Below are 16836 nucleotides of genomic sequence, written 5' to 3'. Positions count from 1 at the left end.
CTTTTTGTATTTTGGTAACAGACGTTTTCTATGTTACCAAAAGTATAATAATGTTGGAATAAAAATATATAATAATGTTTCTTCTCATATTAATAATGCTTATTTTGTCATATGTATGTATTTACTGAAATTCCGTAGGAAACATATTTTTACAAGACTTAGCAGAAGTGGTGTATCCTTCATGAGCTTATGAAAACAATCATCAATCGTGTATCTTTTGGTCTACATCTACGTATCTATTACTTTCAGTCACATTTCCACATGTTAATGTATTTACAAGATACAAGTCTTCAATCAGTAGATTGGACAATGGCTTCAAAATCCCCTTCATGGTAGAGGGGTCAAATATACAGTAAAAGGTACATTAGACATTCCTGAGATCATGCACAGGCCTACAATATGTAGAACACTACTAAAGCACATACTGATAATCGAATTCATCATTGATAAATATAACACTTCAAGTTGATGCAGTACGACCACTAACATTTATGTATTTAACCTGGTTCTAAGCAACACATTTATTGTAGGTCTTTTAAAAGAGCAGTTGCTGGGATGACACTGCCATCTGCAGGATCATTTGATCAATTATTTTAAAAATAAATCTGAACTAAAGGGACACTTAAAAAAAAGTAATTGGAAGAAATGGCACCACACCACCACACACACTCTGAAGACACAGAACTGAATACACCATCACTGCTATATTTGCAATCAAAAAGAGACTTAATTCAATCATAAAAGCTCAAAAATTACATTTTATTTTTTAAAACTGCATGAATACTTTGAAAGTCAAATTAGATTGTATTAACAAGTGATTGGAAACCTCTGTGAACATGAGTAACAAATAGGAAAGAAAGAACAGTCATATAATCAAATTGATAATATGCATATTTAATGATGTATGATATATAAACAATTTTCCAAGAAACATTTTTTATTCCAAGCAATACTTTCCAGTTTAAACACATAATCACCAAATGATACCAAGCAAATACTTTCATTAAAACAAGTACATATTATTAACATGTGCTTTTGCTGAATCATGACCACTGCTTAAAACCCCTGTAATAAAATGTTATGTTGTAGACAACGCTTCATTCTCCCAACACCAGTTTGGGTTAATGTTGTGCAGAATGCTGCAATGGCAAAGGACAGCATGAAGTATTAAGACCAAAGCGAAGGATGTGAAATCTGAGCAACGATCCTATTTCTAATGCAATCATTGCCATTCAAAATGATGGAAAATTGTTTATAAAAAAAGTAACTTGTACAAATGACCCTTTTTAGTACAAAAGCTTGTAAAATGTAGTTGTGGTGCAAATCATTGCAGTGTCTCTTAAAATTGGTGGGAAACATTTGCAATAGTAATGACAGTATGTGCAGACGTGACTTGGGCCAGCTCACCAAAAACAGCCATTTCATTTTTGTAGCAGCTACATTTCCAGTTCAGCATCTAATATTAATCGAATTACTTGAAGAAAAAATAATTAAAACGCATGAACATAACACATAAATAACACTGAAAATATAGCATATAATGGGGGGAGGGAAATAATTTCCCAAACACTAAAAACAAAACAATGTTTAAAAGATGGCAGTAGAAAAATAAAAACGTCCATATCCACCATGATTCCGATATAAACAACATGAAATGAAATCAATTGTGATTTTGCTCATATGTATTTGAAAGTGATTATATGTATTTAGAAACCGAGAAATAATCCAGATATGATAATCATAAAAAGGTTTGGATGCAGTGAGGTATTAGCTCCACATTCCTGTCTTTCACTAATATATTTGATTCAGCCACCGTTCTACTGAAAGAACTTGAGGCCTGCAACAAGGAAGAACTTCTCCAAGAAGATCTCAGAATCAAGGACGGCAATGTGGGCGGCCCGGCCGATCAGGGAATTGGCTGTGTTGGGCAGGGCATGAATGACGTCAAATCGTACTAGATTACAGTCTTTGTTCTGGAGTACTGGCAGCAGCAGGTTCTCAATCATCTCAGCATACACAGGACCTGGAATGGACAAGAGTGAAACAAGCTGAAAAGGGCCACACTTGTTGGATCTTTTGTATTGACATTATACAATTTTAGTTTTTGGATTCATGCAGTCGCTCCCATCTTACCTGTTTGTTTGTCCTTTACTGCAGTTTTGCACATTTCTATTCGGGCAGAATGATAGGGGACGTAGCGATCCTGCAGTGATCCCACAAGCACCACATTTTTGAAAAACTGCAAACCTTCAAAAGCAGATAGATAGATAGAAAATAATTATCTCTATGTTTCATTGCTCATTTTATAAATGTAAAAAAAAGAAAAACTAACCAGATTTCTTGCTGAGCTTGTAGAGGAAAGTTTGGCGAGGGTCAGAGTTATCACGGCACGTTAGCTGCAAGAGCGACCCTGACTTTTTCCACTTCTGCATGAACCAAAGGCCTAGGAACAAACAGATGTGAGTGAAATATCTGATACTAATAAGATGTGCCATCTTCAACTATACGTTGTATCTCTTACCTGTGTTGACCAGAGCAGAGCTGTTGTACAGTGTGCCCAGGTGAGGTCCAGAGAGGGAGAGGAAGGTGTGCAGCCTGCTCAGGTAACATTTAAACCGAGGCCTGGTCAGCACTGAGCGAACAATGAGGGTCCCCAAGGAATGGCCCACAAAGCTGCAAGTGAAGAATAAGGAACGACCATAATGAAACCAAACAACAATTATATACATATCTGTCACCCTTTCAGAGATTACATTCTATAAAAACAGGAGGCTTTGACACCATCTAAGTAAAGGCTTTACTGGTTTCTAAGGTAACGAGCACATTTTCTTTCAAAGATTTAGTACCTATGTTGTTGAGAACACTTCACTCAAGTAGAAAGCTGACTGCTACTACATCATGCGGCTACTTAAGTATTATAGATTTTTTTAAGATAACCATGCATTACATTTGGCCATTTGGGTAGGACAGAACATTTTACCTTATCTTTGACACTGTGAGGTTATATATCTGAATGTACTGGACTATTTCATCCAGCAATCGGTCCGTCATTGACTCAAAATCAGCAAAAGTGTCATTCTGTGGAAGTAAAGAGAATTCAATTAAAATAAAAGACAATATGTTGGGTTGTATTTGGTTCTTTAACATAAAGAACATGCATGCTCTTCTACTCACCTGGTTCCTCTCTGACATCAGGAAGTCGATACGAGCACCAGGCAGTCCAAGCTCCAGGTACGTTTTCACCAGTCTGAGGTCTGCACTGTTACCTGCAGCAAGACAAGGGAGCACAAATACATCAATGTTGTTTTACAAACAACAAGACCCTACTGGACTTTTAGTAATAATAATAATGATTCCTACCGTCGAGGCCATGGACACAGACTATAAGATGAATGCCTTCGTCACAGCTTTCATCTTCCTCCAAGCTAAAGTAGGGCACAGTGGATGCCAGCTCAGGTATTTCACTGTACAAGAAGCCAGGCAGCCTCAGCTGTTTCATTTCTTCCTTGGCCTTAATGAACCTGCATAAAATAAAAAGTCGATAAATATTTATCTATAATGAGCAAGATAGGACAAAATATTAGTATAAAGTACACGATTAAGTGATATGATAAAAAAAGGGATACTCACGCTTTCATCTGTGGTGTGGGTGCACATTCATACCAGTGCAGGCTGGAGGAAGAGGACGTGGAGGGACATGGAGGTCTTGCCAAGCTGTAGCCAACACTGCTGGAGGCTAGGTTGGAGCAGATGGGAGCTTTTGATAAATCTTTTGTTTCATGGGGGTAGCCGATGCCAAGCTGTTCAAACAGAAGACTCGTTTCTGAAGCCGCTGCGTCCCCGACCGCACTTTGCTCCTCATCCACAACACCATTGACAAAAGCATAGCCATCGCCTTCCTCGTAGTAACCGTTCTCAATCATGTCTTGCTCTGGTTCGTCCTCGTCATCCGGGACCGTTGGACCTGCATGGATTCCCAGTGTGATGGCAGATGTTTCTAAAGGGCTGATCTCAGACACATCTGTGCTAGAGCGTGAGCCAAAGTAGTTATCCACCATCCCACGCTTCACTATGTCAGTGCTGCTGGTGGCAGAGTTACTGGATGGGCAGGTTGTTTGGGGCTCACTACCAGACTCCTTCTGAGCCCCAGAACCAGCTGCTCCCTCAAAGGCAGGTTTTATAAGTTTGGAATCACCTGCAGCCATGTTAGGGGTGCAGGCCACGTCAATGGCAGGTCTGTTACCGTCATCCCCAGAGAAGACTACACTCTGCTCCTGCACCAAAACACTGGACTTACTGCTTCTGACTGCTGCTCCGCTGGGGCCCCTAGAGGAAACTTCACCCTCATCATCTGAGGGCAAGGAGTTGATGGAAGTGAGAGAGGACTGGACTCCACTGATACCACTGGTATTTTCTGCTGCCACACTGGGCTTTTGCTGGTATTGCTGAACAGGTCGTGGGGCGGGGCTTAGGAGGGTTCTCTCAGACTGAGGGGCAGCCACACCTGATTCAGTGACACATGTCTGATGTCCTGGAACAAGCTGAGTGTCAAAGGAGCTGGGCTCACTTTCAATGCCTGAATCTGAGAAGCGAGACGAGGCATTCGGGGCTCCTACATCTGGCAGCCTGATGCAATCACTCTTCCCCTGTACTGACACCAGACTCGACTGGCTTTGCTGCGCTGCCTCTTTAGCCGGCCTTTCAAACATAGAGTTCACCACAGACGGTTTTGAGTCACAGAGGTCTGTCTGGGTGCTTAGATTCCCCTCAGTCCGACATGGAAAAATAACTGTTACTTTGTCCCCTCGGTAGGGGTCATTGATACTTGGTTTCACCTCCATTTGCTTAGGCCCAGCAGGCCACTCCGGTTGCTTTTGTTCGACGTGGTCAACTTGTTCATCTTTGTAAAGTGGTTGGTTGCATGTAGCACTAGCCCCAGTACCTGCCTGAGGATTGTTCTGTGCATCCACGCGTGTAGGTTTTTGAAATACACCTTTTTGACAAGCAGCAGTAGTTGTATTGTCATCTGTAACACAATCATCAGCACTGTGAGCTGATGTGGCACCAGAGTCAAAAACTGAACTTGCACTAGTCCTTAAATAACTACTTGTGTCTCTCTGCAAGGTATCTGGTTCCTCTTCTTGGTTTAGGGGAGCTTCCCCTTCTTTGTGCTTTGTGTCACTAAAAGGAGCTTTGAGGTTCTTATAGCCCACCAGCACTACAGTGTCTTTGGAGCCCTGTCTAATCAGCTTCTTAGAGTTCTCAGTCTTTGAATTTTTCTTCAGTTTCACTGACTTGCCTTTGGACTTTGGCGGTGGCTCAAAGCTATCTGGCCAGGTGTTGTCCATAGTGGCACACTGAGCCTCAGGTAATGGGCTGGCTGCTGCGCTACACTCCTTGGAGTTAGGCTTGTCCGTTTTGCTGGACACTGAGCCAGTCCTCGTGTTGTGCACGCCCAGCCAGGGTCCATCGCGATCTGTAGAATCAAACCAGGTTAAACATAAAATAGGTGCAAAAAATGCCATTTGTCATTGCCAAATCACAGTACATCTAGTTGTATGTCAATACTATTACTAACCTTCAGTGATAGAATCAAGGTATCTATCCTCAAAGATGATCGGCAGAGAGCTTACATCGCCATCAAGGTCTGCACATTCCACTGGAAGCGGAGGAAGAGACAGGAAGTAGCTGGAGCTTTTGATAGCGTTAGTCATCTGCTGGTGACTGTGAGCGCTGATGTAGCAGGGGAGAAAGCTAATTCAATTGGAATCAGGTATGTCCATACTTGACTATAGTATTTCAGACGAGTAGCTGCTGGCACAGGCTTGAAAACTGAAACACGACATTTCACAACCAAGACGAACAAGCCTCTGCAACTTACTGTAGTTCCTGATATGCTAGTGCAGATTGTCTTGGATGTTCAAGACAAAAGAAAGCCTCAGCAAACCGCCTTACCTGTACAAAACACATTATAGAGAATACTTTCAATTTCCACAGGTTTGAGTATAGTTTTGGATAATTGATCAGACCAAAAAAAGCTCATTTTAATTCAAAGGTGACAAGTCAAGTTATATCGAGTAGATGGTGTTAGAAGTTGAGACTCACTCTTAGTGTATGGTGCTCCATAGCTAGTAGGGCAGCAACGTGCTCCTGCAGGGACACCACCTCTAGGAATTGTCCCCATAGTGCCATGAGCAGAGAGCAGAGCTGAGCCAGGTTCATATTCACCAGCTCTGCCAGCTCGTCAGGGGACTCGGCTTTCTGCTGAGAGTACAAAGACACCCGTCACCCACCAGAGGGCTGAAGTGAGCATTCTCCCTAACACCAGCACTGAGAACAAGGCCTAAAGTTCCATGCATGAGGACGTTACATAGGGTCAAATACAGTGAAGTAGATCCGGACATTTCTTGATTCTCAACTGATTTGTTTGTCACAGACAGTTATTTTTAAAGCATATTAAATGTCCCTCCTAAAGTTAATTGTTACGTGAATCAGACAAACAAAAAGAATAGCTTTGCACCTAAACCTTCAAAGAGTAAAGTCAAGTACAGTTACCACAAAGTTTGTACAGGCCAATATAGTTTATCCAATTCAATTTGGTTCAAACCAAGTAATTATCTATACATATCATAGAATCCTTCTTTTATAAGCTGCATTATAGCCTTAAAAATGTACAAGCTTGTATTTTTTCCATTCCTGTGTTTTGTTAACCTATGAACATTTGGAAAAGTGCTCTACACTGAAAAGTACAAGAGTCACTTGACCTGCGTAATGTACGTCATCTACAGAAATTCCTAGCATTCCAATGCGCTGCAGCAACACATTTTGTACCACTCGTAAAATTTAGTGAGCCAACTTATCAACCACTGAGAAGTGGTTATCTCACCTACTCAATTATGAAATGTTGAAGAGGCTTTGAATTCTACAAATGATAAAGAAACATTTGCTTGTGCTTGTCAATCTGCTCACAAACTCTCTAGCACCGCAGGCGATTTCATGGCATCACTTCTCCAGAATTTCCGGACAACTTTTGTCACCAGGCAACCATTTGTCACCAGGCAACCATTACTGCTTGAATCATACTGTATATAAAAACATGACTGCCTACTTCCAAAGAATCTGGAAATATTACTCATTTCCTCCTGTTATTGAGAAACATTGATTCAATCATATATGTTTCACTTTTGCAACGACTTCTGAATGGCCCTGTTCCATATTTACCTCCTCCTGCCTTAATACAATAAAACGGGCTTTTTGCTTCCTATAAATGTTTTTGCATCAGTGCAGACTGAATAATAACAATCAGAGACAGGTCTTACCTTGACTTGTTCACATAACTCAGCTAGACGGGCCTCTAGATCGAGTTGTTCTGTGAGGAGGCAGAAGAACGGCGTTACTGATATTGACTTTTTAATCCATCTATTTAGTGATACAGATTGTTGTTAAAAGAGCCTGGTAAACAGGCAGAAAAAACAAGTGGTGTTAGACAGCACTGGTGTTTAAAATTGAAACTTCTACAGAGCCCCTTGTGTTAGGAGACACTTTAACCAAAGCCTATTCAAAAGATGGAAAGACAGATCAATATATACTGTAAGATAAAGATGGCATAACAGCATTTTAGGAATACTGCTCTGGAAAGTGTGACACAAGGAGAACATGGTGTTTTGTACAAGAAGGAAATTGAAAGAAAAAAGAGAGAAAGGCTGACTTGAGGTGCTGTAAGGGTCTGGACATACCTATGTAGACGTGCCTTTGACTTCGGGGATAGGGTCTTCTGAGAACTCGCTCATATAGGACTTGCATGCTGGGCTTGGCTAGTAAGATTGCACATATAGGCATATTAAACCTCTTTATTATTTGGTTGTCTCAGATGGGTTAATATCTGTCCTCTAGTGATCAATTGTTACAAAAAAGATTTGCTTTTATGAGCTTCAGTTTACTGGTTAACAGACGTATCTTTTGTATTAATATGAGTGCAAGTATGATTTAGTAAATATAATGAATAGGCAAATTTGGCAGGTTAAAGGTCGGGTGGTCTGTTTAGAATATGTCAATGTGTAGGGATCAGGTGAAATGATATGAGAACTCAACAAACTTGGAATATACAACACACACTGACGCTGGAAAGACAAAACAATGACAATTCATCCACAGAAACAAAAACAAATAATCAGAGAGTATTACATTGTATATTACTAGCTTATGCTCTGTTCGTGTGAGTACAAATGATAATAATTATAATAAAGAGTGTGCAGGGACATATTTGAACGAGTTTGGCATTTAGGATTCTATCATTTACAACGTCTCGTAAGCCCGCACTCTGATATGTGTTGCTGTGAAGCCACAGTGTTTGCTTACCTAGTTCCATACGATGGGAGGAGGGCAGGTCCTTGGTGATAGAGGTGAAGTAATCAAAGAGGCCCTGGTAGGCGAGCAGGAGATTGGAGCAGAGGTCGTGGTGCAGACTGAAGGCATGCTGCAGACAGTTGTCAGACACCAGGAACGTCCTGCCCTATGGGATCATGGGAAAACAGAGAATAAGGTACAGGTTATACAATTCTGTAAACAATATTTAGCTGAAAGTGTGCAGCAATTGTAGTGAACGTTTGGTTTGTAGCCACTGCCAGGAGAGAAGACAAACTCAGACATGGCAACACAATCTGGTAAACTGTAGATCATTTTAAATGATATTTGAAATGATTGTCATGTATTGACATCAGATAAATACATTATAATGCTGGAAACATGATTCTTGATGAATTCTACACTGGACTATAGTAGCATAACCATAGAATCATTCAATAGAGGAAATGGTTCAAAGATGTATCGCATCAATCGCAATAGCCCCATGAATCACAACTGATTCGTCTGCTTGTTACTTCCAGACATTTATTTTGTCTTTGTGGCAATGCTTTGTAGCACAGATAACTGTAGTGAAATGTATATTTGTCTATGTGTTGCTGTTGTTCCCAAGCTTGCTATTATGGTTGCACCGGGGGCATATCCCCCTTTCTGTCGGAATGACTTCGCTACACTCACATCTCAGAGGAGAGGCCAATTACTCGCCAAATGTGACAGTGGTCTGAGAGTTCACTTTGCCCTATCTGTCAACAGCCTGACACATCTCCTTGTACTTCAAATGCACCGAGTGTAACACAGTGTACTACCTGAGGCCAAAAACCTGTCAAATCAAAGTCCACAGCCATGTCTGTGCATCATCAAAGCCTGTCTTACTGGCAGGAAGCTAAAACCTGCTTATTTTTATCCTTTCAGCTTCATTCCTCCCTCATAAAAGCAAAACAACCCAATTTCTACAGCATATATGGAGTATTATTAGGTTTATGACAACCATTTACTTTTTATCAAGTGCTTAATTTAGCCCTTTGTGATACAGCAAACCAAAAAAGATAAGAGGAGGCATTTGTTACACTTCCATGACAGCTCAGAGGTTTAGTTGCATATATTATTTTCATATACATAGTAATGGCTATAAATGAGGTCCACTTACATCTGCTGATACTTGCTTGACGTAACTGCTGCCGAACACCACGTTCTCCAGAGGCTGGATGACTGAGTCTTTGCTCTGTGGTGGAGCGTTGCGGTTCAGCCATGTGGTTTTCACTGGACGAGGCAAACTAGATAAACACACAAAGGAAATCCAACTTAGCTTATCTGTCTAAGAATGTAATGGGACACTTCCTATCAGGTTTCTCCTACCTCTAAATCCCTGCTGTACATGAATGTCAAGTTACATTCAAAGATAAGTTGATAACTTTTACTGTAATTTAAAAATGTTTTGTGTGAAGTACGCAATAGGTTTTTGTTTTAATTGACCACAAACAATATTCGTAAGTAACGTAGAGATTTAATGAGATGTAACACTTCTGTGAATGTAAAACTGTTGGTGTCTTTCATGTGTAAGGTAGCAGGCTGACCTGATAAGGGGCTGATGTAGTGCCACTAGGGAGGCATGGATGGCGACAGACACGACAGACAGGTGGAAGTAGTCAAACATGACATTGACATGTTGGTGGATGCCTCGCTGAAGGCTAAAGTGCAAACGAAGGGTGCGGCCACTGATATTCTGTAGAGAGCTAGGATCATCTGGCCTGGTGAAATGAAATAAGGAAACAGAAAGTACAATATTAGCGCGTCATTGGTATAAAATGATGGAAATATTAAAAGTACATGGAGTTCAAATGTTGCAACACCTACGTGTAATCACCATCTGTGAAATATAAATCCAAGGAGAGCTGGAAATCGATGTCATTGAGGGTCTCTCCCACCTGAGAGTTTTGAGAAACAGTCACATTTAGAGCCAGGGTGTGAAGGAAGTCCATCTGCAAGATCTGTTCCGTTTAAGGTTTTTTGATTTATGGCATCAGCTCTAATAACCCTTTTACATTTAGAAGTGTTCGGTTATTATACTCTGTTGTGCTGAACGCACACCAGACCACAAGTTAAAACACTCCCACGTTCCCTGGAATAATAGTTGAACTTCTGCATTCCTTAAACAAAGCTTAATGCTTCATCCTGACGCTAAACTGCTTAGGAATGATACAAAAAAAAGTCCCTCTCTCTGCATTTCAGTGACATTCTGCAGGTGCATCCTGCTTCTCATGTACGCCATTTGGTTGGGGACAGCAACTGTATTCAATGGGAGTTAAAAAAAGATTGGCCCAATTTTCTTGCCACAAAAAGTTCCGCACCAGCTCATTTCATTTTACACAAGGAGGACACAATAGGAAAGCTGTCAAATGAACCCGCATATATTGGATTGGCTTTTCATGTTCTTCTATTTTTAAAAGTGCATCATAAAGAAAAATGTACGATGCAGACACATTCATTTAGGATTTGGGCAAGGGGCAAATATCCTAAGAAAAGCATCTCTCTCTTGAACTTGCCTTCTTCTCATCAAGCAGCATCATCACTTTGAAGATGAGGACATCGTTGACCACAACCTCTTCATTCTTGTAAAGGATCTGGAAGGTTTTGCTGTAGATGACATCATCTTGGACTGAAGCAGGAAATGCCAAATCAGAGCCTAGACAAAGACATTAGTGTTAGCTGTGGATGTGCATTTAGGAAAATAAGAATTAAATGGTGTAAATAGTTGACCTCTGCTTTAAAAATGCTCTGTATACACTTTAGAAACACATCATCTGGTGCTGTGACAAGGCACAGCATCTTTAATGGGTCAGGAGTTCTTACACAAATCCAGATGGATTTTATAAATCTAAATCTAAAAAGGTATTGATATTTGAATAGGGCCAGAATTGATCTGTTATATCCAAGTCGGCATTGAAGATGAAAGTTCAGTTCAGTTCTGTTTCACAGTCCAATATCTTGAGCAAGGTTTTCAAAGTAATACAAATGGGAAACAAAACATTTAAGAATTAAAATTCCATCCCATAATCCTGTTTATTTATGAAACAAAGAATTTAGTGCTTTGTGCAAAAATGAGCAGTGCAGGTTTCTCACCAAGGGGGGTGAGGCGTATGCACTAAGCCTTACGGCCCGTCCACACAGCAGCTTTGAACAAATCTTGAAAATCTTGGAGCTGGGCGTGTCTGACAGCTCGGGGATTTTTTGCGAGCAACACGACCAACAACCAATCACATGAATCTCCCGCCCCCGACATACAAAGCAAAAAAAAACGGGGATTTTATGCGAGCAATATATATATATATATATATATATATAAACTCCCCAAACAGGCGAAAACCTACCAGTTTCACCCACTGTCTCTGCCACCTCCCTCCATGCCTGGTTCCTCCGGTTTGTATCCCGGTAATAGTTCTGGTCGTAAAGAACCGGGTGATTTGCTACCGTCATTTCTCGTTTGGAATATGAGGAAATGAACTGCGGTCTGGTTCTCCCTGCTTACACGCGGTTTGATTGGCTAGAGCTTCTACTGTCAGATTTGCATAAACGGGTTTGATTGGCTGACGCTTCCAGCTCAGCTTCAAAAGTTGAACATTGCTCAACTTTTGAATCCTGAACATCCTGGAAATCCTGGAAATCTTCGCTTCGCTCCCCCACAATGCAGTTCGGCGACAAGCGAGGAAAAGTGACGTCATCCCCATTCAAAGTCAATGGGCAGAGAAGTGCTGGAAGCGGTGGAAGAATCATCTAAAGCTGCTGTGTGGACGGGCCGTTAGAGAAATACAGCACGGACAAGAACAAGGAGTGGCCTGTGGGATAAGCCAGTGCTCCACCACTTCCTGCTAACTACACAAGTGAACCAAATCTGAAATAATAACAACTATTTTCCAAGAAACAGCGCTTAAATATGAGAACTGAGAAGAAAATATGCTGAAAGTATTAGAAAGAAAAGAGGCAGTGCATTACTTTAAGCATACTGCAAGTTAGCAAAATATAACAGAATAGTTATATTGGAGATTTGAGGGGAAAGTGTGCAGGCTTACGGCTGACCAATTGATGCATTGGGGTATCTAAAAGAAAAGATTATATTATGCTAATCTTTAAAATAGCATTACCTCCTGGGTGAAGCAGACTGGTCTCAATTTTGTGTGGAACCCTGGGTGGCACCTTCAGGCCGGCACGGATCTGGTAGAACCTGAAAATGCAGACAAATGTTGTATTAGCTTGGAGCCACAGGGCAACACACCGCAAAGGTTAGCCACAAGTGCCTCTACTTGTAAAATGACACTATACCGCTCATGGATTATTAATGAGCGCTTTCTTTTGCAGTCACTCATGTAGTAAACCTGAGCTCTTAAAACACTGCCGAGTCAGGAGTTTTATCGCAGAAAAGTGGGATACCATTACACTGCCGTAGAAAAGAGTAAAACCAGCGTTAAAGACTACTACAGTTAGAGCTGTTTAAACAACGACTCATTATTCCTATTTAGTTCAAAATAAAACCTTGCAATTCTGCTTTTGTCGTTGTTTCAATATTAACGCCATTTGTTTGATTTTCTTTATTATTGTTTTATTTGACAAAATACTAAAAACATTATGCTAAATTAGGCTTCCTAACAAACAGTTTCATGTTTGATTGAAGCAGAGATAGTTAAATCATCTTATTAACCCTGCAGCACAACGGTGATAAAGATACACATTCAAATGTAGTGAGTCAGAAAAGAGAAGCTCCTTGAAAACCTGCGGAACACTTTAGTGCAGCTTTGACACATTTGAAAAACACTGCAACGAACACCTTTACCCTTGGATATTTACTCGGATGTATAAGAGAACCAACCCTCGTCTTCACCGAGAAGAAGGCCAACAAACACAGTTTAGCATATTCTATTCAGGCCTTAGAAAGAGTTCTCCTCCAGCTCAAAGTCTAAACAAGATGGTAAACAGTCCCCAGTTGGCTAGAACAATCACAGAACCAAACCATACTTTTTAAAGTCCATTCAAAGCAAAGGATTCCATCACATCGGAGTTTTTAATAAGTGAGGTAAACTTGTTAGTAACATATGATTGGAAAAAACGTTCCTTTGCTAAAGCATTACTGAATAGCCACCTGCTGGGAACACATAGGCAAGAAGGAGCCGAATATAAGGTAGGTAGAGACACTTCTCACCCTCTTTGGAACAGGTCCACGTTGTAGAACTTGTGGAGCTCCACAGAGAACTCCACTGTGGCCTGGACTTCAGTCATCTTAGTCTCTACAGGCAGAGGGGCCTAACATCATCTGGGATACACCGGTAGGCCTAAGGATGCAAACAATTGAAAGAAATCATTAGAAGAATACCCAAAGCCAACGACTATGTAAGACTTGGTGATGGTTAAGGTTTAATAGTTTATTATGAAATGAGGTCTTCATTTGGCATAGGTGGTATTTATTCCTCTGGGCCTAATTGATCTGACCATTATAACATGACAGTGGAAAACATTGCGTGTCCTTAAAGACAGTATCAAAAATAAACATAGCACCCTGTTATTTATTGAAAACATTTTTAGCTCAAGACTTATTTAAGTATTCAAGGTGGGGTCTAATAAAACTGTGAAAAACAACAACAAATCATACAGATGGTCCCTAAATAAGTCATGTATGAAATGAATAAATCATCCACTGGGAGATAGCAGGTCACTGTCTTCATGCCAGTGAAAACCAATATGAGACACAGACCGCCAGCATGAATGGTTGACACAGAGTCCTTAAGCAGAACAAAGAGTGCCGGGTCATTTTGCATCCCTTCCTAGAAGAAGTGATCTGTAAAAGCTGTTGGTTTAACACTAAATTAAAGTGAACACAGAGGACATATGAGGACACTAGTATGTGTGTCCTCCTACTGCTAAATGTGTCTACGTGTGAATTGTAAATGTCTGACGCATTTATGTTTTAACCATTAATAATCTATACTAAGACCATGACATAACCCCTTTACATTTTGTATAGAAATTGAAACAAATTATTTGTTTGACAGACAATTTAGCAACTCAATAATAGGTCCAAGCAGATAACCAAAACTATCTTAATTGCAATTCTTCAAATACAATATTCCAACGACAGTAAGGATAATATTTTTAAAGGCAAAATATGTTTGAAATGACCATTTTAAAGTAATGCTTCAGAGCAGTCCTTGCCTTCACATCATATTCTACAGACTGTAAACTAATGGCAATAAGGTTGGTCAGAAATACATAATCAAGCAGCCATTCACAATGTTTACTAAGATATATTATTCATAATAGCAAAACACTAAAAGCTGCTTTTCTTTAGTCTTCTTTAACTGCAATGTGCACAATAATAGCATGGGTTAGTGATAGAGAAAAAAGGCATTAATTAACATGTCCCAAAAGTTGTCTAATGCAGACATATATATATGTTTATAATATAAAAAGGAGCAAATTAACATTAAGGTCAACATGAAAGATTGTTGATCCAGTGAATGTCCGATATGTAGTTTAGTGTTGGTCAGAGCAACTGGTTTAGTCTTAGAACCAGCTTAGAACAAAGATGCAACTCTACACTCATGTTAAGCCTAATAATAATGGACTATTTAAAAAGGTGGGAAAAGACAGACTGTATAAACCAACAGACAATGGGGTGTTCCGCTGAAACGTTTGTTCATAAACTTAGATTTAATACAAAAAAGTATTTAATATGCAAAAACGCCATAACCAAAAAGAAAAAAAATGCGACATTCCCCAGAAATAAGGCTATTAGTAATAAGGAAGTGTAACCGTCACTTAACACATTTCAAGTCGACAGCCAACATCGGATAAAGTACACTAAAACATCCATCGTCAGTCTTATTGCAATGTTATTGACCTGGCCTTAACATAAATCGACAGATAATGTTCTTCTTTAAAAAGGGGAACCTTTACCCCAGCAGCTAAACCCCAAAACGGATACAGACCAGTTCAAAAACAGCTGTTATACTTATGACTGAGCGACATGGTTTTGGTGATGGGGTGGGAAAGGTCCCTGGCTAGTGGGCAACATCTCGGCAAGGGTATCTTTTGGGTTACAGGTGGTAAGCTACCAAAAGAGCATTATGCCAATGGACCAACAAAAGGTCACTGACGGTCCGAAAAAATACACTTTAACAGACCAACGAGAAGAACTATCACTTGATAGCCATTTAGCTAACGGTAACAGTTAGCGTCACGTTAGCCACCCCTCTAGCAGTTGTCCCTGGGTCTAACATTAGCCGCAGAGGCAAGCTAACGCTACTTACCATTGCGTTGGCAGGCTAACATTAGCTAGCTAACCAACGTTAGCTCCAGTTTCAGTCCTCTCGTCGTCCTTTCACGGTGAGTTGCTGACAGAAAACACCACAGTATGCTGACTATTCCACTTCCTAGGCTGCTAGCGTGACGAGAGGAACGCCCTTAAAATAATACAAAAAGTTGACTGGCCATGTATTTCTGTGAGCAGTGCTGTCTGTTAGCCCTAGAGCTAAGTAACTGTGCTCAATCTGAAGAGCTGACAGCAAGCGTAGCTCCACCTGCGCGTTTACGAACATTCAACTGCGCGTTACTGCACACTCTACATGCGCAGTTGACGCACATGCAATATTGATACATGGTTTAATAGCGATAATTATATTCCAATAATAACAACAACAATGATATAATATTTGTACTATTATTATTCGTGATTAAAATACTATTTTGTACACATTATAATACAAATGGTATTGTTATTATATTGTGTATTTATTTCAACAAGGACCATGCATACATACATTAATCTCAGAAAAGAGAATATATTAATTATGACAGATTATAGCTAATAGCTCATTTCCATCTGCAGTCATCAGGTACATAACACACACTAAAACATTGCATAATCTCTATCACACAAACAATTATAAAGCATGATTTAAGTACAGGTCAATACAATAATACATAGTACAGTCAACATATAATATTACAATACAGTTACAATTGAAATACTCAGATTACAGTGTAATTAACGTTGGCATGACCGGTTGCTCAATATCAAATGTGTTAAAATCAATACAGGTTTTATATTCAATTGAAAGAGTAGTCCAGTGTTTGATGGCTGTAAATTGTGTCCGATAAAAATACTTTTAATAAGTAGTAGTAGTAGTAGTAGTAGTAGTAGTAGTAGTAGTAGTAGTAGTAGTAGTAGTAGTAGTAGTAGTATAGTAGTAATAGTAATAGCAGTATAATTGTCATTGTAGTTATTTGCATATGCCAATAACGCTGTCAAACATCTAAAGTGGAGGTTTTTCCAAATATGCGAGAAGATGTTTTATGTATTTAACAGGCTGTAAGCTATTGTTTCACACAATTGCAATTACATAGATCATCAATAAAATGAAAATACAAGTCCTCCTTCTTCTTGAGGATGAACTTTTTTTTCTGCCTCTGGGCCTGACAGTACGAACA

The 16836-nt window shown here is 39.9% G+C and overlaps 1 protein-coding gene across 4 annotated transcripts; it reads right to left on the bottom strand.

Annotated features, from left to right (window-relative positions):
- Positions 1-877: 877 nt before the first annotated feature.
- fam135a (family with sequence similarity 135 member A) lies at positions 878-15950 on the bottom strand. 4 transcript variants are annotated; one of them, XM_034201908.1, is made up of 21 exons: positions 15657-15950; positions 13553-13682; positions 12501-12580; positions 10905-11044; positions 10216-10286; positions 9936-10109; positions 9509-9635; positions 8359-8512; positions 7737-7814; positions 7320-7369; positions 6106-6264; positions 5882-5955; positions 5579-5733; positions 3631-5476; positions 3361-3521; positions 3175-3266; positions 2981-3078; positions 2522-2673; positions 2333-2443; positions 2134-2247; positions 878-2023 (listed from the first exon to the last, which is right to left on the bottom strand). In XM_034201908.1, exons 2-21 carry the CDS (start codon positions 13627-13629, stop codon positions 1818-1820), a joined length of 4119 nt encoding a protein of 1372 aa, XP_034057799.1. In that variant the 5' UTR covers positions 13630-13682; positions 15657-15950; the 3' UTR covers positions 878-1817. The 4 variants fall into 4 exon arrangements, with proteins under 4 accessions (XP_034057799.1, XP_034057800.1, XP_034057801.1 ...); XM_034201909.1 differs by having other exon boundaries at positions 6106-6261; positions 15657-15949; XM_034201910.1 differs by lacking the exon at positions 7737-7814.
- Positions 15951-16836: the final 886 nt, after the last annotated feature.

Source organism: Gymnodraco acuticeps, unplaced genomic scaffold (genome assembly GCF_902827175.1).
Source record: "Gymnodraco acuticeps unplaced genomic scaffold, fGymAcu1.1, whole genome shotgun sequence".
Lineage (NCBI taxonomy): Eukaryota > Metazoa > Chordata > Actinopteri > Perciformes > Bathydraconidae > Gymnodraco > Gymnodraco acuticeps.
This window is presented reverse-complemented; position numbering and strand designations above follow the sequence as displayed.

Excerpts from the sequence above, each read along its gene's own strand:
- fam135a (XM_034201908.1), bottom strand. The coding sequence starts at position 13,629 with ATGACTGAAGTCCAGGCCACAGTGGAGTTCTCTGTGGAGCTCCACAAG. Across the intron at positions 5,956-6,105 it reads TGGAGCACCATACACTAAGA|GTAAGGCGGTTTGCTGAGGC; the intron begins GTGAGTCTCAAC and ends TGTTTTGTACAG. Across the intron at positions 2,024-2,133 it reads AGTAAAGGACAAACAAACAG|GTCCTGTGTATGCTGAGATG; the intron begins GTAAGATGGGAG and ends TGTCCATTCCAG.